We start from the raw sequence: 24,266 nt of genomic DNA on the forward strand, positions 1-24,266 counted from the left end.
GTTCATGCATACGTGTGTATGCGCATGTGTTTTTGGCCCAGGGCGAAATAGCCGATGATGTCAAACAGCAGAGTAATGGTTCTATCTGCTTGGCCATCCTATGCAGAACATTGTGTCACTGTGATATACATAATACATATTTGTGGTTAGTAACATTTTACAAACAGTCGGCATGTGCATGCAAACCTTCAGTTGAGCATGTCGGCTAATTTTATATTAAGACAGACACAAGGTACGCTACTACAATGCATAAACAAGATTATGCGGTGTTGCATTGCATTATATACTATAATGCCACCATGTCAAGCTGCGTTACAATATGGCGCATGCATATTACTGTCCAGACTTGGTTTTCTACAGTTTTGTGCTGAATGCACTAAAACCATGCGCTGCTAAATAGGCTCCATCACCAGGAGGCATGGAGTCAGCCAGATAAACAGACAGACCTTTAAAGAGCGCCACAAAGCGTCTTCCACATCTAGTCCAGACGGGTTGTCTGCATGTGAGGGCGGAGAAGAGATGAGTGGGAGAAATGGAGGGCACCAGAAAATAGACAGACAGGAAATGAATGCCAAGAAGTGGGGTGTGCACAGGACAACGAGGCTTCGCCTGTCTTGGCCTTAATGGTCCAAATGAGGCTGGGGGGGGGTGTGTGATGGAGCAGTGGGAAGGAGGAGGGGGGGGGGGGGGGTATATGTGTGGTGGGACTTCAAGGATACAGGGATCTAGAAAGGACAGAGTCTGAGCCCAAAGACAGAAACAGACCAGAAATAAGTGAGTCAGGCTCAACACCATATGAGCTGGCAGCTTGTCACATTCCAGGCCATCATTGAGGGACTTGATAGCAGAATCTGTTTGACCACAGAGCAGCTTCCATTACTTCAAATATACAAACATACTTGAAAGGATCTCAAAAAGTTATGTTTCCTTCCAGAAAGCAACATGAATGCATTCCTGGCGTTTATACAGAAATCAAGGGGTATTGGAGGCTCTAGTAAATACGTAGAGTCAATATTTTAGTATTAGACATTAGAATCGATTTAAAGTAATTTTGGATTTGAAAATCAAATCATTTCACTTTGAAATTAACTTGAACTGTCTTTTGGAGAGGTGTCTACTGCTAATAATTTTCTGCTTAACGAGGAAAAGAAAGAAACAATGCAATAGGTATTGGAGACTGTTATCTAGAAATTGTAATGGTGTAAAACAGTATAATGGCAAAAAAACATATAAGAAAACGACAAAGCTGAGAGCAGTTGAGCTTGAGAGTGAAGATGGAGAAAGGTATCCATCATTCATTCTGCAAATAAACAAAATGTAAACACTGTTGAAGGAAGCGTGGAACCTGACGCTGCTGATGGCTCCTCCGCCTGCGCACTCAAGTTTCCCAGAAGGCCATTCTGCTATAGGACAAAAGGAGTGCAAAAAGCCAACACCTCTCTCCCGCTTGGGCGCAAACAGACAAAAGAGGAAATGAAAGTGATACAACACCTTTGTTTGCTGAGATTAAAACATGTTGCTTTTTCTGCCAACCCCTTCCATCTTTGCTCCTTGGTTCTCCTTCCGCTTTCTCCCACAGGTAAGTTGGAGAACTGTCAAATAACACTTCCCAATCTTGGAAGACCATAAAATAAGCCCCGTGTTTGTGTTCAATTTTTTTGGTGTCATTGTTGTGATGTGATCATGTGTTTGTGAGGTAAGGATCTATGAATCAGTCTTGGCAGAGAGTGAATGTCACAAAGTTCAGTCAGTAAGGTCTCCTGTTTGATGCCAGTGGAGGAAAGCAAAGATCTCTTGACATAAAATAATACTGACTGACTATTATGATAAGGAATGGACAATGCCTCGTGTAATATTTGAACAAAATTTTCACTGAATAACGGTTGGGTCAATAGTAACTTTTACAATTGTGATATGACATCATGCACATCAAATCTATTGATGCTAACCTTGGTGGGAGTGGTGGCCTTCGAAGATGCATCTTCTCCATGGGGGATATCTGTCAACCTGGCAACCGCAGCGGGAGGTCACACTCTCATCAGCCCTAGTATCCAAACCACTTCACTTTTTTTGTACAGGTTTCAGAATTGAGATTAGAAATGATTTGGCCAAAGTTGCTACAATTTGACGTGGATTTTTTTTTTTTTACAGTAGTTCTTGCAAGCTTTCTTTCATCTTGCAAAATGCGTTACTCAACATTTATTTTTGTAACAAACAGAATTGCAGTTGTACATTTTCATGTTATTGCTGGAAAACACAATTAACCTGCTTTATTAAACAGGTCTGTTTACTAAATTAGTGCAGTGACGAAAGTAAAAGCCCTTGTTTGGAGAGCCCTCACTCTCAGGACCTGCATCGTCCATCCATCTCGCTATACAAACACAACTGCAGTATAATGAGACTTGGTGAGAAGGTCTAAAGTGGAGGTGCATTGAGGGGCCGTGTAAGCCGGCCTAATCCCCCTTTAGAGCATTTGTTGTGTCATTAGAGCTGCATGGGATGTGGATACTGTGACACAGGACCTATTCATCCTTATAGCCCTCAGCCAGCCACAGTGGAGAGTCTATAGTCTTCTGTTCACACCGGCTATAAGCAATGTTGTATATTCAAAGCAAGACTTCTCCCCTGAATACCGCCCAGGAACCCCCGACCCCGAGAGTAGAAAACGCCATTGACAACAGGCAAATTTTAGAAAGCACGCATAGACACATCCACACACAAACACACACACGCACAAAAAAAAAACTACAGACCTGCAATTGACCCAGCAGCTTTATTTTTAGTGCAAATCTCACAGTAGTTGAGATAAGAGATGTGCTTTGCGTCAGGTGATTTAGTCAGATGACGACAACTGAACCACACCAGTAATTAATATGTCAAGTGTGACATTGATGGAGTATGAGAGCCACAATGAAAAGAAACTACATCTACAGTGAAGAGAGCCCTGATCCGAACACCCAACCTTAGAACTAACTGTGATGCGAATGTGCTAACCATTCGGGCACCTTGCAGTCCTGTCATGTATTGAGTAGATTTTATTTCTTATTTGTTAAAAACCCCTCTGGATTATAAAAGAACAAACCAGGCCATTGCAGTTGTAGTTTTTGTAGATTTTGACTGTATTCACATTTCATCATATGATTGTTTTCCCTTGTAATTGTGACAATTTCTCTGTATATATTTATTTTCAGTGTGGATCTAATACTCATTTGTAGACATACATTTGATTTTTAGAAGCATGTTTGTTTTAATGAATGCTGGCTTTATTTAAGACTAACTTTCATATTATACATTCAATTGCATTTGTTTTAGAATCTATTGAGGAAAACATCTGACTTGACCAGGATTGCTCGTATACAGCGTCATGGAGAGTTACAGTATATGTGATAGGACATACAGTACTTTACAGTGCACACTATTTCTGAAACGTATTCACAAATACAAAATATTGTAGTATTGTATGTGGCACTGATCTTTCAAGTTTCAAAGAACAGGCTTATTGCAATTAATTTTCACGTTTCATTTCTTCCCATTGGAAAACCGAGACAAAATGGCACCATGCAGCATATAAGGCTGAGCTTTGCTACGGGAGGAAGCTTATTTAAAGAGCACTACTGCTAACCTATGAGGGCCAATTATGATTCCTCAACCTCCTCATCTAAAAGCAATGCTCCTTTTTAACATCATCTCGGCAATTTACAAAACTCTGCTGGATAGTTGCTGCTTTGTTGATTAATACTATTGTGCGTCTATTAAGACTAAATCTTAAGCACAGCGGCAAGAGTTTACATTTTGTGCGTCCTACCATACGTTGTTGATACGAGGTAGTACTCATGCGTCTCAGTCAAATCTGTAAACCATAAAATTCACGAGAATGAAATTTCTCCATATACATTGTACGGACGGTAAGCATCTATTAGCTTGTGATATTGCTTTTGTCTAAAGTTCTTATTGGATTAAGAACATTAAAATGTATGGCATGATTAAAAACAGCTTTAATGTGCTAGATCTCAAATGTCAGCACAGTGAGCATGGTTGGACTACATGCCACCCATCACGCATCAAAATGGATGCTGTTCCAAGTTTTATCACACTACAAGAAATCTTAAGACTTAAAACTCATTAATTGTAACGATTTTTTGAAGAGGAATTGAAATCCTAATTTTTTAGTGCTTTGTAGCACACCTAATATATGATCATATATATATGATCATTCTCTTGAGCTTATTTTTAGTATTAGGTTGTTTAGATGCTCGCAGCAATGTCTAAAGTTATGTTAAGACTTTACGTGCTCCTTTTCATATCCACACAACACAGGTACGCAACCAAGGAGCTTTTTTTTCACACTCATGTGGCACTATTTTACCTTAACTGCAAAGTATTACAGTCCAGGCAGGAATTGCATTTGTGTGCACACTGTGTGTGGACGTGCATCTTTTTTATGGCAGAGCAGCAGAGGGTATAATTGAAGATACCTGTATATGTGTGGACTTCTAGCCTAAGATTTTATAGTCCAGAGCTTGATATTCATTTGGGCTGCTCTTTGAGTTGGTGTTCCCTGAGAGCACCAGTAAAAGTAGCCGTCCACACGTGCAATGCTGTCCCAGCAGAGAGGGTAAGGAAGAAGAGGAAGGCGACTTGGAAGCCGAAGCAATCCACCACACCCCCGGCCAAAGCGCTGAACATCAGCTTTCCCAACACTTCCAGAGTTGCCAAGAAACTGTAGTGGGTCGCCTAAAATATTGTGTAAAGATGAGAGCAAAATGTATACCGTAAGTAGGGAGAGGAAATATACATTGATCAAGATCAAACAATTGAGGATTTTTTTTTTTTTAAATCTGAGTCATTTACCAATTGTAAAAGAAATCGACAAATGATTTAGTTATTACAATGATTGTTAGTTGTAGTCACACACACAAAAGTTGTCAAAGACAAATGTGACATTTATTTCAAGTTGTTAGTAAGATGATTACAAAACGTAGTACAAAGCGACAATGGATAAAAAAGCACCAAGGGAAGAGAGTGAGATCATGTACATGATGATGGATGGAAGCCAACTAAGAAAAGGATCTGATCTTAGCCTTGAGCCTTTCAGGATGGAGTGCAAATAACAGATATTACCTAATCTCGTACAGTTTTCCCTTTCTTTCCAAGCGCTCTGCAGTTAGCAAAACCCTTCTAAGGGCAGAATGACAATAAATATCGAGCAGTTTCCTCCACATATTTCATTAGCGAATACACTTGAAATGCTGTACCACATAGGCCTATTGTAAATAGGGGTATTGTTCTATTATCATAATAAAACACATCAGCCATAGTAGAGCAGTTCCATCCATCACCACTTTATCACAGCAAAGGAGATCATGAAGAGACTTGTGATGAGTGACGGTGGTGAGCTTAGAGTGACCAAGCACACCGAGGAGCTTGTGTGACCACATCTAAGTGGCGTTCCTTTATTCCAAGCAACTTGTTTCACAGATTTGGTTTCTTTCTCCTGGGGGCCATTAACAGTCACTCACACGATCAGCTTTCAGTCACTGGATAGCTGTACTTTGAAAAACAGGCACATACTGTACTTCCGTGTGCACGGCCAGCTAAAGCTTTCCCTTGACTGTGTGCATGCACACACACAAGGTCGGGCGAAAAAAGCAGTGTGTGTGTCATGAGAACCTTTTAAAAGTATAAATTTGTGTTTGTTTTTTTTCTTGCAATCCTTATGTCAGCAAAAGGGGCTGTGATTTTTCCCCCTTTTTAATTCTGCCTTTCTTCAGCACTTAAAGCAATTAAAATGATAATTTGTCACCTTGAGATTGACTGAGTGAATGGCTGCGCTATGACAAGGATCACCTCCAGGCAATGATGGCCCAGTTACGACGGGGACAAAAGGAGTTATGTCAAAGAGGAGAAGACGAAAGAGAAGCGGGAAAAAGTCAGAATGGAAAAGAGAGCACTTAAAGGACCAGAGAATGACAAAGAAATGGAGTGAGGTGGTTTGAAGGGGAGGGGGACTCTTCCAGTGAGGAGAGAGACAAAAACAGAACGGGCGGGATGGCGGGGTCAAAGAGAAAGGGAGTACTGAATAGAAATTGGGTCTGCTCAGATTTTTTGAAATTTTCCAGGTGGAAACAGCTGATGACAAGTGACAGGGGGTGCGCTGCTGTTTGCCTGACTACCTCCCTTTAGTTGTTGCAGGAAGTCACCTAACATCCCAAAGCAGTACAATTAAACTGAGATAGACGATGTGTGGGTAAAGTGCAAAGAAACAAAGAAGAGATCAAATTGTCGACTGGAGGTGAACTCACACTGAAGGGGAAAAAAAATCTGGTGTGACTCCTACCTGAATGCTCTCCTCAGCCCTTTGAGTGCAATGCATCATGGTGGTGAAAGTGAGCGTGGTGATCAGACCACCCAGGAAGTGTTGAACGCTCATACTCAAAACGGCCATACCTGAGGGAGACAACATTTACAAAGTGGCAAGGCAACTATAGAAAGATCATCTTTAGCCCGCCCGTGTTTGCGACGACACCTCTCGCCGAACTTAAAGCACGCTGCAGAAAACAATTTTCTCGCTGCCGACGTTCACCCCCACCCCCCACCCCCTGATTTGTCCCCAAAACACATGTAGTGTTATCCTCCAAGGGAAAGCGCAGAGAGGTGTCGGTGAGAAACACAGAGGAACCACAGAGCTGATCTGTCACTGCTCCTGCAAATGCTGAATTATTCACTCAAGCTGCCAGAGTTTGTGCACAATAAGACTCTTCAATCACACAAGACACACATACACACACACACACACAACAATCAGACTGGAGCCGTGGAAGTAGAAGGTTATCATGTAATATTGAAAATTCAGAAACTGAATGTTTTCCCCTTTTCTTTTCTTTCTGGTTCCATTTTCCCAGATTTTTTTTTTTCTTTTTGGCTTTAAAGAGCGGGGAGAGGCCTTCATTTCAGTCTGAGAGGCTGAAATGAGGAACAGACAACTTGCGGAGAAGAATGGCGCTCATCTGATTCCCAAATGCTTTGAGATGAACTGCGTGACTCAATCACGTGTCATTCAGGCAATAACGACTGAATGGCTCTCTGGAGACAGAACACCAACCTCCTTTGAATAATGTATATGACTTTTATTTTTCTTATACTACTTATGTTTGTCCTATAGACAGTTATTACCATCATATTTTACATTGTGCCCCTTGGAAGGAATTAATATCAACATTAGTGTTGCATAAAACTATTTTAAACTTGAATTCATTTGAGACTCAACTTATCTATCGTGTTATATAAGAGGATTTTTTATTGGGGTGTAACCTAAAAAAAAGAAAGAAATTAGGGGTAAAACACTCGTGTCATCATTTTTCCCATCGTTCTACATGTTCTTAAATGCACCACAGCTACTCCAGAACAACACAAGCCAACCAGAGAAAATTAAGGTGGCACAATTAGGGCCAACCCTTTTTTTTCCTCAAGCATGGGCAAAAAAAAACAAAATTGACTGTATTGTCTCACCTTTCATGAGCGGCGATGGTTCCAGCACCGTGAGTAAGGAGCTCTGGAAGACCATGCTGATGGTCCGCAAGACAAACACACGTCGCATCAGCGCGCCAATGCTAAGGAGAGACAAATAAATGATGCAGAGATCAGAATTTTAATTTTTTTTTTTTGCTTTGTCTTGACAGTGACAAGACATTCTCAGTTTCTCTCCGTGTTTTACATACACACAGGAATCCACGTACGCACGCACGCGCAAGCACACACACGGTTGCTTAAGTAAACAAGTCCCCAGACACTAATTGAGTCGCTGTTAGAGCAAGAAAATCATCCCCCTGTGGTTTTGGTTCATGACGTAATCAATAAGCTAACGAGAACCCCAGCATGGGGACGATAATTAATCACTGTTAATATACACACACAAACACGCATGCACATGAACCCACACTGCTTTTTGACATCAAGGATTAACAGTGCCAATCACTCAGGGGATACCTGCCACTCAAACAGACAGTGTGTGTGTTGGTGTGTGCGTGATGATCTAAGGGAGAGAAAAAACATCTAGGATGTCAGTAAATATCATTTTATATGGCATCAAATAAAATTAAGTCACTTGTATGGACTGTCAGACCTTGTTGGCAGTTAAATCATTTATTGCATTTGGGGATATCTTAACGCTCTCAAAAAGGATTGTTTGACTTTAACCAAACTGTATCCACGAAGTAGGGAGATTATATTCTTTAATATAATTGCAGATTGCTTTATTTATATCTGGTTAATATTTAACTGTGTTAAACAGTTTTTACTCCTATCAAAACTGTCAATGTGTAAATACAGTTAAATACGATATGGTCGTATATAACATGGTCAATATACCAATGTCTGTCATATATGAGCCAAATACTCTAAAAGTTGCTCCTCTTTTTGTGTCTGGCAACTTCAAATTGCTTCCTAATGGAACATCTGTCAATCACACAGTCAGTGAGACTTAGCCCAACTCTGTATTGACCACACGCTATCATGAACATTGAACAGGTTTAAGACTTGTAATTGTCCATGAGAACCTTTATCAGAGCAAATCAGCGACGAAAAACAGTCCACACCACAGGATAATTGCTCAGGTGAATCCTTCTGATGTCCAAGAATTGGAGCTTTCCTAACGCCAATAACAAGGGAGGAAAAACTCTCAAATTTGGCCTCTATGTTGGTAAGCATATTCAAAATGAAGATAAACATTGTGTGTGCGCGCCCTGAAGAGTTTGTGTGTATATTTGCACATGTACACATATGTTTGTGGGCGTAATTTGCTACTCATGCTGTTCTCACACCACACGGGGGGTTCCCTGAGTTCTCCAACAAAGCTATGTTTACTTAAATTACAGAACATACTGAGCCAGTACGCGCATGCACACACACACACACACACACACACACACACACATGCACACACACACAGGAGAGCATCATAGAAATTGTAGTGAAACAGGCAGCAGGCACCAGAGTGAGTTGTGTCCTCAAAAACAACTTAAAAGGAAGAAAAAAAAAGTTAAGAACAAAATGATAAAGAGGGTGATTTTGACAGTCATGACAGGACCCTGCACATCACTGTTGTATCGCTAGTGCTACATTTCTGCTCTTCATGCACATTTTTGTCTTCCAGAACAAGTTATTTCTTTCAAAGGACAACTCATCCGGTTTTACGTGTACATTTACATGTGATGCAAAGTGCCCTAACATTCAGAAATGCAAAATAAAAAAATCATATAAAATTAGATTATGAAATTAAAACCAATCCACACAGAATAACTATTTTGCTGCAATGAATACATTTAGGTACAAGGAGCATGTGGTGTTGTACTTCAAGCGAAATACAAATGAGCTTTGTCTTGATAGCAAATGACACATATGCTGAGGAAGGTTACCTGAACTGAGCAAGCAGTAAACCTCCCAGTGATGAGCCACAGATGGAGAAGCCCATGGCGATGACGCCGTTCCAGAAGCCCAGCTCCCTGGCGCTCATGTGGTGATCCAGCAGAAACAAGGGAAACATGGTGACTGCACCCTGCTCACCTGTACACAAGGAAATTAGGGGTGCGGGGAGGATGTTGTGGATGGACAAATAGAAAAAAAAAAATACTTTAGATTCAGTTGACTACTGAATAATAAAAAGGTTTCAATATTTAAATGTTTTAAGAATACGAAACATGTAAAACACCTCCGTAAAGAGTCAGTCAGTCGCAATGAGAATGTTATTCCAAGTTGTTAAGCCTGAAAGAGTGAACAAAACAAGAGATGATGACTACAGAATCGCATACAGCGAACCGGCATGTGGTGCACCTCGGCCTATTCCTGGAAAGTGTCAATAATAGATGGCTGACAAGAAAAAGAATACCCTCAGTCACTATCAAACAGAGGCCTAGCACTTTTCCGAACGCACCAAAAGGATAACACAACAAAACCCCCAGAACTTCCAAGATGACGCAGACATCAGACAGACCTTTCAGTCAAAATAAAAAGTTTCTGTCAGGCAGTCACACTTCTGTGTGGTGTTGAGTGCGGGGGTAATGTTCTGCTGAACATTACAGTAAAATATTCAGTGGTGCCGACTACACGCCATTATTATATTAATGGAGACTGACTTCAGAAAGACAGTGGGACCAAGGAGCTGCATGAGTGACAGCTTGGCTCCCAGGTTGCTGTCAAAGACGCACAACACAACCAACGACTCGCTCACTCAGTCAGCCAGGAGACAAACAAAAATAGAGAAAGAGGAAGAGAGACACATGAAACAGACTGCACGGGGAAAAAAAATCTGAGACGCTCCCAATGATCGGGAGCGCAGGAACAGAGTGAGTGTGTCACAGCTTGAACAGTGGTGTGACGAACCAACAAAAAGAAATGTGGAGAAGGAAATGTGGATTTGTTGTGCTGCTAACATGTGTCTTTCTTAGACTTCTGTCACTCATCTTTCCCTGCTGGCAGTTTACACACTTATTATAGCCGGTAGTCACTATATACAAACACTGCGGGGGGTCAAACACTGTGCAGAGGCAATTTTAAAAGTAATCGTTTGATAAAGGACTAAGTTAATCCTTTGGGGAAAATCTCATGTGCCATTATTTGGTTTAACAAAAGTAATTATAAAACAAAAGAATGTAGTATAAAGTTGGGTTCTGTGATATTAAATAAATACAAGATCCTAGTGGCTATATATATTTTTTTATGTAGTGGCTGATTTTTGCATAATTGACAGAGAGAAACAAAAAAATAAAACATGGCACACATGGGAAGGATGCATGAAGACATTTGGGGTTAACTAGGCTGTTGTTCTCAACTAAATCTTGAAACTGATTCCGCTGCTGGTGCACTTTTGGTTTTCCCAAACTACAAGGAAGTGTTTGCAAATGTCTTGTTTTAATAAAAATTAAAGATAATCAGTCTGTCTTCATGAACAACTACAAACAGCTGACATTGGAGGACGTGGACAAATTCAAGTTAAATTTTAAATTCTCGCTAAACGATTAGTCGATTGTAGTTGTCGATTAATTTGATTAAATCGTTTAGTTGCTGAGTTGAGAGGGCACACCATTTACCATTTCTTGGAGTGGGAAATTGGCTACATGATACAAATGTGCTAAAATAATGACAAATTCAGGAGGTAGGTTTTTTCAATTCATCAGTCCAACATGGATCACTCTAAGTGGGAACTAGCAGTCATTCCCATAATGCCAGGGTTGTTTACACGTGCTCCTCTACATGTTCGTCTGTTGTTGAGCTCAGAGCTTCCATAGACCCGCATTCAACTAATTATTTCTTTAAAAGATGTGGGTTGGGGGGGGGTGCTGACAAACACACCCACACTGATTATTCCATTCTATTAATATTCTCAAAGCAACGATTGTCCATTTCAGCAGGGATTTCATTAGATGTGCAAAGATTAAACAAACAGAGCAGAGGCGAAAGAAAAAGGGGAAAGGACAGAATCAATGAGGAGGCAACAAAAATAGTGTGGCAGGAAAAAAGAAATAAACCAAGAGAAAGTCATCGCAATGAATAAAATGAGAGAAACAATGGGAACAAAAGATGAATGTAGGTAGGGGGGGCAACAAAGAAGCTGATAGAAAGCAGGAAATGACAATCATGATGCATTTATTTCCGCCAAATGTGAGTTAAATATGACTAGCGAGAAAGGAGAGCAGTCAGAGATGGAGACAGTTAGCGACAAAGCAAGAGCGGAGGTGGGGGTCGAGGGGCACAACAACACACATATTGTTACGAGGTTAGTGAGGAGGAAACAGAGGAGGATGTCAGGCTCAAAGAAACTGTACTGTTTGTGTTTACATTAGAGACAGATGCCACAAAAATATACTGAGAGTAACAAAACTCTTTAATATTAAAAAGGGAAGTGACACACAGATTGAGGCGAGTGTATTGAAACGCTTTGTCCGAGTGACATTATTGGAGTTTAAAGCTTTTGACACCATTGGTCACAATGTACTGCATATAGTACAGTATAACAATGAATGGTTGATTTCCAAAGACAATTTGAAATATGGACTCATGTTCTTTTTTTACCTTGACTAGTTTTGCCAACAGTCTTTTTTTTTTTTTTTTTGCTCCTGTCACTGCTTTTTTTTCTGGCATCAAATTTTGCATTGAACATGATGGATGAATTAATATCTAGAAAAAAAACATTCATTAGTCTGAACATTAAATATCTTATTTAAATGTAGTATTTAATTGAGTAAAGGTTGGGAAGGGTTGAGGTTATGTAAAATAGTAATTTGGTGTCCTAATATTATTGTCTTAATTAATTAAATGGCATAACTTACAATGTAAGACCTGCCAGACACCTGTCTGGTGTACTTGTCCAACTAACGGACCGATTTTTATAAGACGTTACATATTATTGAGACCCGGTGAGCCCCCTGCAGTTTATTTTGAGAGCTCAAAGTCAATACACATTCACCAGTTACCAAACCAGAAAAAGAACAGTTTTATAACACATAAATGGTGCGTACAGGAGGTGAAGCGCTTCCTGTGATTATTTCGATTGGTGTTCATAACAGAAATAATTTTCTGAGAGCACGTGTTCCACCACAAAGCCCATATAACTCTGAGATTGTTACAGAATCACCTTTTACGGAAACCCTGCTTACCTAATAAACAGGCTGACCAAAAAAAAAAAAAAAACACGACACCAAACCTTTATCCCATGTGTTGTGACATGAGATGTGCACACGCTTTACAATATAATGTTTATATGTCATGCATGGGGGCTGGGTGTGGAGAGGGATCAGGGTAGGATCAAGGCGAGATGAGGGTGAGAGGTCGGCGGGGACAGTGAGGTCAAATTCTCAGGTCCATGTTGTAGCTAATGTTAAAAAGGCTGCAGAGATTGCTGAGGACACTCAGTCACTCAGCACAAGAATTTCTCAGAGCTTTGGAAACAAAGCATTTAACAACCTGGGCAAAAATCATTTTCAAAATATTCTGCGTATATTAGTTTGAGGAATAACTATCGGTACAGATGTCATGGAGTTCTTCTAACTCGCAAATGTATCTTCACAGACCAAGCATGGTGCACTTTGAAAAAGCCGCTGTTGTGGGTGCGAACACAGCCGATCCAAGCGGCTCCTTTCATTCCTCTTGTCATTTGCGAGACGTGTGCTGACAGTCTTTGACATAGTGGAAGAAGACACTGATTTGCTTCAGTTCTGCCGCAGATTGAGGAGGTGCACAAAGTACATTTGTACAGAAGTGCAAGTCGACCTCTATGAGAGGATGATATAAACAGTATAAAAAGACATCACAGTTCTGCTAAGTGGGAACTTGGAGACCCTCTTTCACCTGAATCAAGGTTTGCATTTCGTTTGTTCCCAATGCAGGGAAACAAAAATTGATAGAATATTTAAACTGGTATGAACCGAGTAATAACCGCAAATAACAATTTTGGTCAATAATGCATCTTTAAGAAAGTGGTTAAAATGTAACTGCACATACTATCTACTCCCAAAACTGCAGATAAGACATATTGTGTAAATATATATAAATACAGCTTGCAGAAAAATAAAATAGAGAGGCAATCCCTGAAAATCACAGCATTGCTACATTTTTGAGGGGCCAACACAATCAGTAACCGCCACTCGAGTGCTCATTGGATAAGAAAAGTGTTTTCTTGTGGCATTCAAATAAAACCGTTTTTATTCTATGAAATATGGTCAATGAAGTAAGGACGAGATGCACCAACAAAGTTCAACATTCAACTTCAACATTGCCAAATGTGTTTATTTCTATGCTCATGTTGTTCTGTCCCTCTCAGGGCACCATGTGGTGCTTGTTCATTAATTCATCCCTTCCATCAGCCTTCCATCCCTGCAAGTCCTTTTGCCTTCTGGAAAATATCCTCCTGTCGCCATAAGTTCTTCTCCTCCCCCACAAGCATCCGCTCCGAAAGCATGTCTGTGGAAACAGTCCAGGGTGGACGCTAATACCGATTTGATGCCATTTCTAGGAAGATTTGCCCACTTCATTCAGACCACAAATTTAATTTGGGGGGGTGGTCACTTTTCAATGGTGCTGAGCACGAGTGCTTAACTGGGTGAGGGGCCGCGTACAATTCTGCACGGGTGGCCACTCAATGACAGGGCACATATATACGAATAACCATCAAGCCACATTCACTTTTATAAAGTCATAAAAAAAAGATAAGCTTATATAGTTTTTGTTTGTTTCCTTTGTCACTGATGCCAAGATGCCCATGACATGGCTGTAGTTACTGATAACCAAGAGGTTACACTTCAGCTCAGACTGCATTTAATGGCAACCAAACTCAAGAGTTCATTAGGCAGAGATGAGAAAAAGGGGCATCGTCTCGTATTTGTGTGCCAACAAAGACGATTGGGGGTGTGATTGGGGGGGGTCCAGACTGGGAGATCACCGGTCTCACACAAACACACACCCACATCACTGCAACAAAAACAAAACCGTCTTTAACTGGAAATAACATTGCAGCACCGAGGCCCAAACTATTACATACAAAACATTGCTTTTACATGCAAAGGTGAGGAGGAAACTTTAAGGTTGAGCAATGCAAACAAGTGATATCGATGTCAATAAATCAGCAATGCAAAGTAGTAATGATGAAAACAGCTAAATTAGAAGCGGCTGATTGCACCCATGGGCTCGGGAGACAGAGAGAGTGCTTTAGGGTGGGGGTTTGCTCCCGAGACAGATTAGGGGCTCCAGCCAGCCTTATATTCTGTCTAGTAGTGTCGTCTGTTGAGGCTCATCCGATTACGGAACACTCTCTCAAAAACACACATATGACTTCAAAACAAAAGGCCAAAGCATTCTAACGTGTGTATAAGTGAATGCTATGTAAATGGACACATACAATTACATTTCCACCACCCACACACAAACACGCAGCGGAATGAAGCGCTCTAGCTTTTCAGTTTAGGAACGGCATGAAACAAAGACACTGTAATCCTTCTGTAATCCCTCTTTTGCTTCTAAAGTTATATACTTTTTCACCCACACACACTGACTGAAATGATCATAAACTTTCTTAAATTTCATTTCCCCCCCAGAACTATGTTGTTGACAAAAAAAATTACCTACATACAAACACATACTCACTGCTGTATTGTTTTGCAGTGAGAATACATTTACTTAATTTAAATCCATACATCCCAATTCAAACTCCTGACCAGTGAGGCGGTTTCTTTCCGCCATTACTTAACCATCTACTTTTTCCCGTGCGATACCAAGACTATCATTTTAAAGACACGCCAACAGTGACATCTAGCGGTGAGTTTGATCCATGCATGCCTTCCAAAACAATAAAAAAAGTACATTGCCTGGGATTCACAAGACCTGTCAGTGTACGTCTCAGTTGTGCATTAATGTTTATGTCAGAAAATATGTGTGCGTTAGTAAGGAGCCTCACTTTCACACCTAATAAAAAAAATCACATCTGATTGTAAGATTTTAAGAAGAAATATGACATAACTTGCTTTAGCAGGTCACAAAGGATGTTGAGGTGGGCCACATATATATATATATATATATATATATGAGCTATATGTGCACATGTGCTTGTTCGAACTTCAAACTCACCCAATTTGTATGTGAGTACATAGAGAACGGTCCAAGCGGTGCCTGGGACAGCCAGCAACTTCCTCCATACCCTCCATGGCATCAAAGCATCAACTCCCTGTCCTCCTCTTCTGCTGCCATCTGCCTGTTGGCTCCTCAGAGAATCCTCATCCAACACAGGAGCCCCCCACACAAACAGGGCCACCCCTGCATACACGAACGTCAGCAGCATAAACATCCAGCTCCACCCGGCCACGTCAATCACAGCCAGCAGTCCGCCTCCAGCGAACACCGATCCAGCTTTATAGCCCACAACCTGAGCTGTGTTGCCCAGCCCAAGCTCCCCGCGACCTTTCAACAGACCAACTGCCGCTCCATCCACTGCAATATCTTGAACAGAGGCCAGGGTATTCATGGCGAGCAGGGTTCCTGCTACTCCCCAGATGTGCATCTCCGGAGCCAGAGCAGAACTGGTGAGACATGTCAGTGCCAGTCCAGAGACCGTTGCCACCAGCCAACGCCGCTTGGTGCCAATCCTGTCTACCAAAGGGGCCCAAAGCACCTTGAGAACCCATGGGAAATAGAGGATCTTGGTGAAGCCAATACGTGTCAGGGAATGGCCAGCACCACGCAAGTAGACGGGAAGCAGGGAAGATTGGAGGCCGTATGGGATGCCCTGGACGAAGTACAGCAGGCCCAAGAAAACTAATTTGTCATTCATGATCTTGCTCCAAGCGTGCAGTGGTCCATCGGTCAGGTTGTAGTCATCGTTTGGACTCTGGAGCAGCAGATAAAAAGGCCGACTCAAATAACCTGAAATTGTAAAATCGTATGACATTCAAGGTTAATAACGCTAACATTTTCATTGAGCCATCCTGCAAGCCTTAATATAGTGTGACATTCAAGTCCATCTACCAGCCCTGGTCATCAGGAATATCGCTAACGGTAGCCACAGAAACCATGCATGCATGACAATGCGTGGAATACTGATGTCATGCTGTGTTATTTTATTCATATCAACTTTAGTTCATGCAAACAATTTTACTTCGCTTTATTTGCGTACGCTAACTTGTTAAAACCATCTGTGACATTGCCTTAGCTACAATTAGCTTGTATTCTGGCAAGCTCCGTCAGCCATGCGAATGGCTTTAAAACACGCACGTCACCTTCGTGAACTCTTCCGGACGATCTTTTTTGTTGTTGGTTAGTTTATAACGTATCTGAGAGTAGATCGACCTTACTGACAACATAAAAGTTGGTTAGCCTAGCGCTAGCTCACCGTCGTCCCCGCTCTCGAGTTGTCATGTTTACATCGGTGCTCGTCAAGGTTGCCAGGTACGAAAAAGATAACTCCCCTTCTGGTGTTATCAAACGAGAGCAGTTTATCAAATCTGGCAACCCTTTAATTCTGTTGATGACCTGTAAATAAATAAATTCGAACGTTATTAATTTTTATTTATTTGTGTTGTCAGACTTGGAGCGTAATCACTGTTTAAAAGTAATATTTCTAGTTATATCTTTCTGCTTTTGGTCAATTATTTAACTTTCAACATTGTGTTTTCACAACTATTTTGGTTTCAAGTATTGTCTTAAAATGTGTATGTATTATGTTTCTATTTTTATCATCTTTCAGAAGCCATTTTGGTGTCATTTGGATTATTGCATTGGTTTCTAAAGTTTTCTTGTTTTTTGTTTTTTTTTTCTCCCCGAAATATAGTGACTCTTTATAGAAGACTTTTTTGTTTTAGGGACTATATTGTCTGTCAAAGCACTTTGCAAACAAGCTTTTAATGGTACTTTTTAAACAATGTTACAATGGTTATTTTTTTCAATGTATACGTTGTGTGTTGCAATAGCATTTTTTTAATATGGTTTGTGTCTGGAAATGTATAGTATCGACTGACATTTAAAAGTTGACGGACCACAGAAAAAAAAAATGCTTTTATTTGCAGAAGCTCCTTCGGTTGCACAGTTATACAGTATAATTGTCACATGAGAAAGCTATTTCAGTTGCAGTGTTGCATTAACTGATCTCCTTTCTTTCAAGCACCTATTATGTCAGTCAACACATGTTTTGGCTAACTTATATCCATGGTGAGTGTAGAATTAATTTCTTCATGGGATCATATTGTATCTGCTAAGCAAATGCTGAGATGGAATAGTAAGTCTTTTCTCATTGATGTTAATATTTGTTTTAATGTCATTTTACACAGCTGGATTTGGAGGCGAGCCTTTAGTTAAATGGCCTTGTCAGCGACTATATGAGAGCTCAGTCAGTAGCTGAGAAATCAATTCTCACTCCCACAGAGAGCCAGCAGAATCTTCTCATAGTCTCCTTTAGTATCATCCTGGAAGAAAAAGAAACCAGGGTTTTATTTTTCTAACTTCTGGATTATCTGGTAACTATGTATCGATGACGTGTAGAAGAACTCTGTTTCTCACCAAAATATCCTGATAGAGTGTCTTGCCATATTTCTTCTTGTACTCAGCCTTGATTAGTTTCAAATCTTTTTCAGAGCGGCTCACCATAATACGGGTAAGGATGTTTTTGCGGGTTCCAGATCCCTAAAAGACAAAAGAGCCTGAGCAGACGGTACAAAATCCCCTGTATGATCATATTCTGTGCATACAACACCTTCATGGCCAAGTAGAGCTTCTCCGCAAAGAAAGCAGGCCTGCTCCCAGCACACTTCACTAGAATGATTGAAATGGACCAGATGTACTTTACATTATATTTATGACCAATGTGTTTTTGGGGTGATGAGGTTTAAAGCATAGGATTTTTCCTTTACCTAATGTTGTGAGGCAATTCTCAATGTCACCCTTCATCTCCAGGTCAATTGCTTTGGCCACATCCACTTTACTGTACTTTGAGTACCTCTGAAACACTGAAAAATAAGAGGGAGGAGTCATGTGAGGCATGAGCTAAAAGGACAGACACTGCAGGGGAGGGCAACGAGCTAGCTGACCTTCACGGAGATGAGGGGCACTCCTGACAGTAAGGATTTCAATGAAAACGGAGCTGTCTTTGCCTTTCATTCCCTCTCCAGCTTCATATAGAGCCCTGGCATCGCTGTCGATCAGCTGTTCACACACTCCCTCCGTGCGGTTGGCCTGTGAGAGAAACATTATGGCAATCATCATTCTTCAAATTAAAGTGTCAAAATACACTAACAAGGATAAGACACAGTGTCACGTAGATGACAATCCTTTTTCTGGATAAAAATTTCCCTGTTATGGTTATCAATGGCGGTGGTTTTGATGTAAATGTTTTAAATAAATTTATTATGGGAACATTACCCATGATGTAAAGCGTGTTTGTCACATTCTGAATCGTTCCCACCTCTGGCAAGCTTACAAGGAAACAGCTTTATGCAAGATGATTTTTAGCTAATGCCTTCAGGAGGATGATGTCCCTGCCCAGATCCTGTAGCGGTATTACAATGTTTGTTTACAATTCATTCCCTGTGTGCTCACAGAATGATTTTTTTTTTTCCTTTTCAAAAAACGTGCCCTTGTCTTTACACAGAAAAGAGCAACATATAAATAAAGGATGACTATCTTTTTGAAACCTAAAACTTGGATTACTGTGAATCAGAATATAATTAGTTATGGTAATGAAATATTCTGTATACCCATAGTTTTTATCTGTGTATACAGTATAAAAACAGTTTAAATTCATAAATGCTATACTAATATGTAAATATTGGGATGTGATGGATTTATTTTAAGAAAAATAGGGGAGTGGTATGTTGCCTTAACCTTAGACTACTCTGCAGCTGTGAAAGACAGAGTGAACAAAATCCACCTCAAACATCCTGTAAGAAAATAAAGACTGGGTTCACATGGAATCGCGCGCACACACTGTACCTTGCAGAGTGACATCAGTGCATTCCTGAAGTCTCCGCTGGTGTCAGATCTGACGTCTTCCTCCAGGTCCTTTTTGTATTCTTAACAGCCATAGCACAAACATTTCAAGCATGTCTTGTATTTCAACATCACCCATATGTTACTGTGCTTTTGTTTGTTTTGTTAGTTTTTTTTTTTTTTAGTTTTTGCATAGTCCTGCAAATCGTAGCAGGCTTACTATTTACATTAATGTCGAAGTCCTACTTCTTCCCACTCCTTTTCAGATGTGTATACTCACACCTTTGCTCCTTATGTGCTTCATAGTATTGCATTTTCTTTGTACCAAGTTTGATGCAAAGTCATAATTTACATGACTTTCACTTCGATTTATTGTTTACACATTTTAAACAAATAAAAACAATAATTATTCAATGTTTTAGATTTAGTAGAATTGTCCAAATGAGCGCTATGGGAAAAAAAAATAACCGTACAACTACAAACTGTGGTGGCCCAATACTTTTACGCAGATCTTTCCGGATGAAATATAAGATTGCCGCTTGGCATTGGGATGCACACACCTTCTTTGTAGGCCTTCTTTATATTCAAAATCTCCGTGTTGGTTCGAGAGGCCAAAATCTCAACAAGGGTGTCTTCATCTGTTCCCAAACCCTGAAACAGAGATAAAATAGAAAAGGGTTAATTCAGTGCTCTATCATGAGCAGCCTTTCATAACACCTTTTACTAGCCCAATGGGAAAAGCCAAAAAGAATACATGGAAATGGGCGGAGCGCTACAACAAATGACTGTGAGCTACAAACTTAAATCAGTGTTGACCTCTAAAGTGCAACAGCAGTTCCCTTTGGCTCATGAGCATGAGAGGAAGGGAATGGTGCAATGAGTGCACATGTACCTTCATGGCCAGTTTCAGCTGCTGGGCATCATATTGGGCCGGCGTTTTCAGCAGAGCCATGACCACATCCTCCAAATCTCCCTTTAACGCCTTCTTCAGTGCCACCTCCAGAGGCTTTAAAGGAATAACACATATTTTATATAATGTAAAGTACTTTGCATGAACAGAGTGGCTTATTAAAACACTGAATGACTTTCAGGATAAATTGCACGTCAGAGTAGTTAAAATTCAACATACTTTCTTCTTTGTTAAAGTATTTTTGTAAAGCAGAAAGTCTACTTCTAATCAGTTAGACTGCATTACATTTGCTACTTTATTTATCTAATAACTCTTATGCAATCTTTTTTTTTCCCTCAGTTTGTCAGACAGACTTTCGCCTGAGGCTCTGTCACATGACTGTTTCACCAATTCAATGTAACCACTAATGACGTCTGACTCCATTTCACCAATCATATTGAGCCAGGCAGTCACTTGACTGCCACGCAGTCTCTGCAGCCACACACAGAAGGAGCGATTTCAAAGTGACAAATTTTCGTGAAGTATTGCAAAGACAACAGAGGACACAATGGCGTGCAGACAGACGAGGCACGCCCCTGGCCTTACATTCAATACATGTTTGCCTAAAAAGAACTACTGTATGTCATGCATTGCCATCTGTCTGCCTAAAATGTCCACAATTCAGCTTAAAATATTTTCTCTAATACCATATTTGTTTTAGTTAAACCGATATTTTGGGCAATATCTAAATTTACACATTCGCAATGCTCCAAAAAAAAGTTTCGTTATTTGATTAGCTTTTTCACTGAACTTAGGGAGTTATTCCAAGAGCTACATTTTTTACATACAAGTTGTGGATACCCTTTCCTACCTTCCCACTGGAATGCTGGTAAGCTTCTTTAATCTGTTGCCTCTGCTCATTGTTCCTCTTCACCAGTATTTCAATGATGGTATTCTCATCCACACCTGCATGAAATGACAATGTGAAAAAGACCCACGATTTATGCTATAATGCATCCGAGTGCCACAGATATGTATTCAAACTTTTAAAAAAATAAGAAAATAGCAGAAAATAGCTGTTGGCTCATGCAGAGATGTACTTGTGAGTGCTACCAGCAGGGGGTGCTAAGTTACAGGGGGCGGCTCTTTTCTGTCCCCATGATGTCACAATTGAGAAGTTGGCAAGCCTTCCTCAGAGTCCCTACGCATTTTGAGATCACCTTTTGCCTTGATGGCTTGGTCCAAGACAGCTGCATCACCACTGGCGCTGAAGTTTGGTGAAGCCTTCACTGTCCCTTCGTTCTTCAGGACCTGAGCGATAACGCAGATTAGTCTTTAGTGCTAGTGTTCGGTAAATATTGACCTATCATCACACCATTGTGTGCATGACTGTGCATTCTTTCACCTTATTTCATTTTACACCCCATCTTTAAGTTAATTTATTAAGTCAATGAACAATAACAAAAAGATACTAGGGCATACTGTACTGTATGTTATGCTCTTCCTCAACAAGAGTTGTGCAAAACAAAACAAAGGCCAAAAACAAGCCTTTTAACATGGTGAATAAGTTAGGTCGTGAACATCCTTGTAGTGAACAAGAAGAGCTTAACACAAGACGATGCAGAACAACCTTGTGCAACCCTTGAAGCAGAGGATTGGTGAGCAAGAAGAGTTTAGATAGGGAGGGTCTCAAATTCCTGTTTCGTTGAGTCACACAAGACAAAGAAATACTGCTTTTACTGAGTTTTGAGGAATAAAAAGAATCTCCATTCGCCATACTCCCTTTGTCTTACGTAATAGTCATGCATACTGCCACTGCCCTACCCCTCTTCTGTTTCTAAACTTTTAAACTTTACACTCATTCGCTCTTCTCTTTGCTATCATTTTATGTTCCCTCCTCTTTCCTTTTCTCCGAACCATGCCAGGAAAACTTTCCACCCAGCATACCACAGGAAGAGAAAAAAAGGAACAAACATAGTAGTTGGCCTTAGCAACTGGAACAGAACCACAGTGACTTACTGACTCATCGGGCATGCCCAGATAGACTGTCTGCATCATGAACTCCTTGATGAAAGACATGGTGGGGCTGGCTGAAGGACACTGTCAGATGAGGACATAGAAAGGTGTAAATATATTTGAGGAATAAAAAGGAAACACGAGTCCAAAAATTACATTGAGAGGCAATAATGGCATTTTTAAAACTGCCTTCCGAAACTATGATCATATACAGCTAGTTTTGTGGTTTTCCATGATGGCAAGCATGCGGAGGCTGCCTGCCTGGCCACACCCACGATTACCACTAACACGGATGTATCTCGTGAGCGGTGTGTGCATATATCAGACAATGTCGTGCATTATTTACCTGCGTAATCTCAACCCACTTTTTATTGCTTCTAGATGCGTAACAGTGAACAAACATTTCCGGCCACACCCACATCAAATTGTACTTCAACGCCGCGGAAGAAAGAACTTTAATCGAGTACAGCAAGCTGAAAGCTTTTGCGCATTTAAATAACACAGAGAGAAGCCCGATAGCATTCTTGAGATTGTTTATTTTAGCAACAAGACTTACCGTGAGGCTGGAGAGACGTTTACGTGGGAGTGAGCTTTGCAGGGGCGGTAGTCGGGTAGAGGGAGTTCATTTATACTCATGACAAACTCCACCTAGAACCGAGCCCGTCCCATACTCCCCTCCTTAGTTGGACTTTAACACCGCCTGTTTCTCATCCTTGAGCTGAGCTTCAAGGGGAAAAAAAAGAAAAACTCAAATGAAATGGTGACCAAGTTATAGCTCCTCCTTATGCAGTTTGTGCATTTATTCAATGCACTTTTTGTATTCAGGTATTATTATGAAATATAACAAAAATATTTATAATATAAAAAATATTATTTTCCTTTCAAAAAATAGAAATACGTAAAGATATGTACAAAGATATATACTACATAATAGTGGTAGTTTCTATGTTCTTGATCCTCACTAAAGTGAATTGTCTTACTAGGCCAAAGACAGTACCGGTACATATATTAAGGATGACAAATGGCTTCCTATCGTTTAGGACAGCACAAAATCATACTGAGTGTTTTTTAATGATTCCCCTGTCATTTAGCTGAACAAGATTATTCAGTTAAAGTCTGAAAATACACACAAAAAGCACTATTATCTTTGTGAAATGACACTTTTATATACATTGTAGAATTTAGTCTCATTACATTAAACACTCAATGTAATCGTACTGTGTGTTTCTGGGAAACACGTAATGCGAAAGTTATTGTGTGACTTTCTGACAGTTTTGTCATAAAAATACCATTCCACTACTAGCTGATTTCTGCAATTATGTGTTTTGTAAAAAAGAACATCAGATGATTTGACGTATCGCAGCTTTGTGCTGACAGTCACAAAGACAAACAAACGTCGATATGTTGTAATGAATTTTCTCCAGGTGCGGCATGTCATCATTGCAACACATTAAGGAGAGGCATGATGTCCTAACACACGAGATTAACTCAACACTGATGAACACATACTGTTGACTCTATCCATCCAGGGTCATCACTATGTCAACTGACAACATTAGACACCTTTGCTGTATATGTAAAGAAAAAAAAACATTGGATAATTGCCACCAAATGAAATAACTCTGGGCTTACTCTGCAAATCTCCCACACATAGTGCAGTATCATCAGAGCATTAATGGATCATGATTAATATGCAGTTATCATATATGACAACAATGCTTGAGAGTGTGCTGGCACTGCTATGTTACTCATGACGGGTAACCTGAGGACTATTTGGGGCGTCCTTTTACCAGCACACTTTGTGTGCTTTAGGCCACTACAAAATGAAACTCCATCTGCAAGGCTTTTTAATATTTAAAGACAGTGGAGAGTTTGATTCTCCGCTCAGAGAAGCCGATCAAAT

General features: G+C 40.4%; 2 protein-coding genes across 3 annotated transcripts; both read right to left on the reverse strand.

Moving 5' to 3' along the window:
- Window positions 1-2,754: 2,754 nt before the first annotated feature.
- On the reverse strand, window positions 2,755-17,357 carry mfsd3 (major facilitator superfamily domain containing 3). Of its 2 annotated transcripts, none has more exons than XM_049764068.2 (6): window positions 16,871-17,357; window positions 15,613-16,404; window positions 9,414-9,561; window positions 7,510-7,610; window positions 6,338-6,447; window positions 2,755-4,734 (listed from the first exon to the last, which is right to left on the reverse strand). In XM_049764068.2, exons 2-6 carry the CDS (start codon window positions 16,310-16,312, stop codon window positions 4,528-4,530), a joined length of 1,266 nt encoding a protein of 421 aa, XP_049620025.1. In that variant the 5' UTR covers window positions 16,313-16,404; window positions 16,871-17,357; the 3' UTR covers window positions 2,755-4,527. The 2 variants fall into 2 exon arrangements, with proteins under 2 accessions (XP_049620025.1, XP_049620026.1); XM_049764069.2 differs by having other exon boundaries at window positions 16,758-17,357.
- A 156-nt stretch (window positions 17,358-17,513) lies between these two features.
- anxa1a (annexin A1a) lies at window positions 17,514-23,079 on the reverse strand. Its single transcript, XM_049764076.2, has 12 exons — window positions 22,920-23,079; window positions 22,367-22,447; window positions 21,568-21,658; window positions 21,219-21,313; window positions 20,351-20,464; window positions 20,019-20,109; window positions 19,462-19,541; window positions 18,561-18,705; window positions 18,384-18,479; window positions 18,227-18,285; window positions 18,034-18,156; window positions 17,514-17,939 (listed from the first exon to the last, which is right to left on the reverse strand). The coding sequence occupies exons 2-12, from the start codon at window positions 22,424-22,426 to the stop codon at window positions 17,880-17,882; spliced, it is 1,014 nt and encodes a 337-aa protein (XP_049620033.1). The 5' UTR covers window positions 22,427-22,447; window positions 22,920-23,079; the 3' UTR covers window positions 17,514-17,879.
- Window positions 23,080-24,266: the final 1,187 nt, after the last annotated feature.

This window comes from Syngnathus scovelli, chromosome 3 (genome assembly GCF_024217435.2).
Source record: "Syngnathus scovelli strain Florida chromosome 3, RoL_Ssco_1.2, whole genome shotgun sequence".
Taxonomy (NCBI): domain Eukaryota; kingdom Metazoa; phylum Chordata; class Actinopteri; order Syngnathiformes; family Syngnathidae; genus Syngnathus; species Syngnathus scovelli.

What these genes read in the sequence shown, in the direction of transcription:
- mfsd3 (XM_049764068.2), bottom strand. Translation starts at nt 16,312, where the DNA reads ATGAATGACAAATTAGTTTTCTTGGGCCTGCTGTACTTCGTCCAGGGC. An exon ending in ACCATCGCCGCTCATGAAAG is followed by an intron (nt 6,448 to 7,509) that starts GTGAGACAATAC and finishes TGTCTCCCTCAG; the next exon opens with GTATGGCCGTTTTGAGTATG. An exon ending in GGGCTGAGGAGAGCATTCAG is followed by an intron (nt 4,735 to 6,337) that starts GTAGGAGTCACA and finishes ACAATATTTTAG; the next exon opens with GCGACCCACTACAGTTTCTT.
- anxa1a (XM_049764076.2), bottom strand. Translation starts at nt 22,426, where the DNA reads ATGTCTTTCATCAAGGAGTTCATGATGCAGACAGTCTATCTGGGCATG. An exon ending in TGGGCATGCCCGATGAGTCA is followed by an intron (nt 21,659 to 22,366) that starts GTAAGTCACTGT and finishes GTTATCGCTCAG; the next exon opens with GTCCTGAAGAACGAAGGGAC. An exon ending in AGCTCTACTTGGCCATGAAG is followed by an intron (nt 18,157 to 18,226) that starts GTGTTGTATGCA and finishes TTTGTCTTTTAG; the next exon opens with GGATCTGGAACCCGCAAAAA.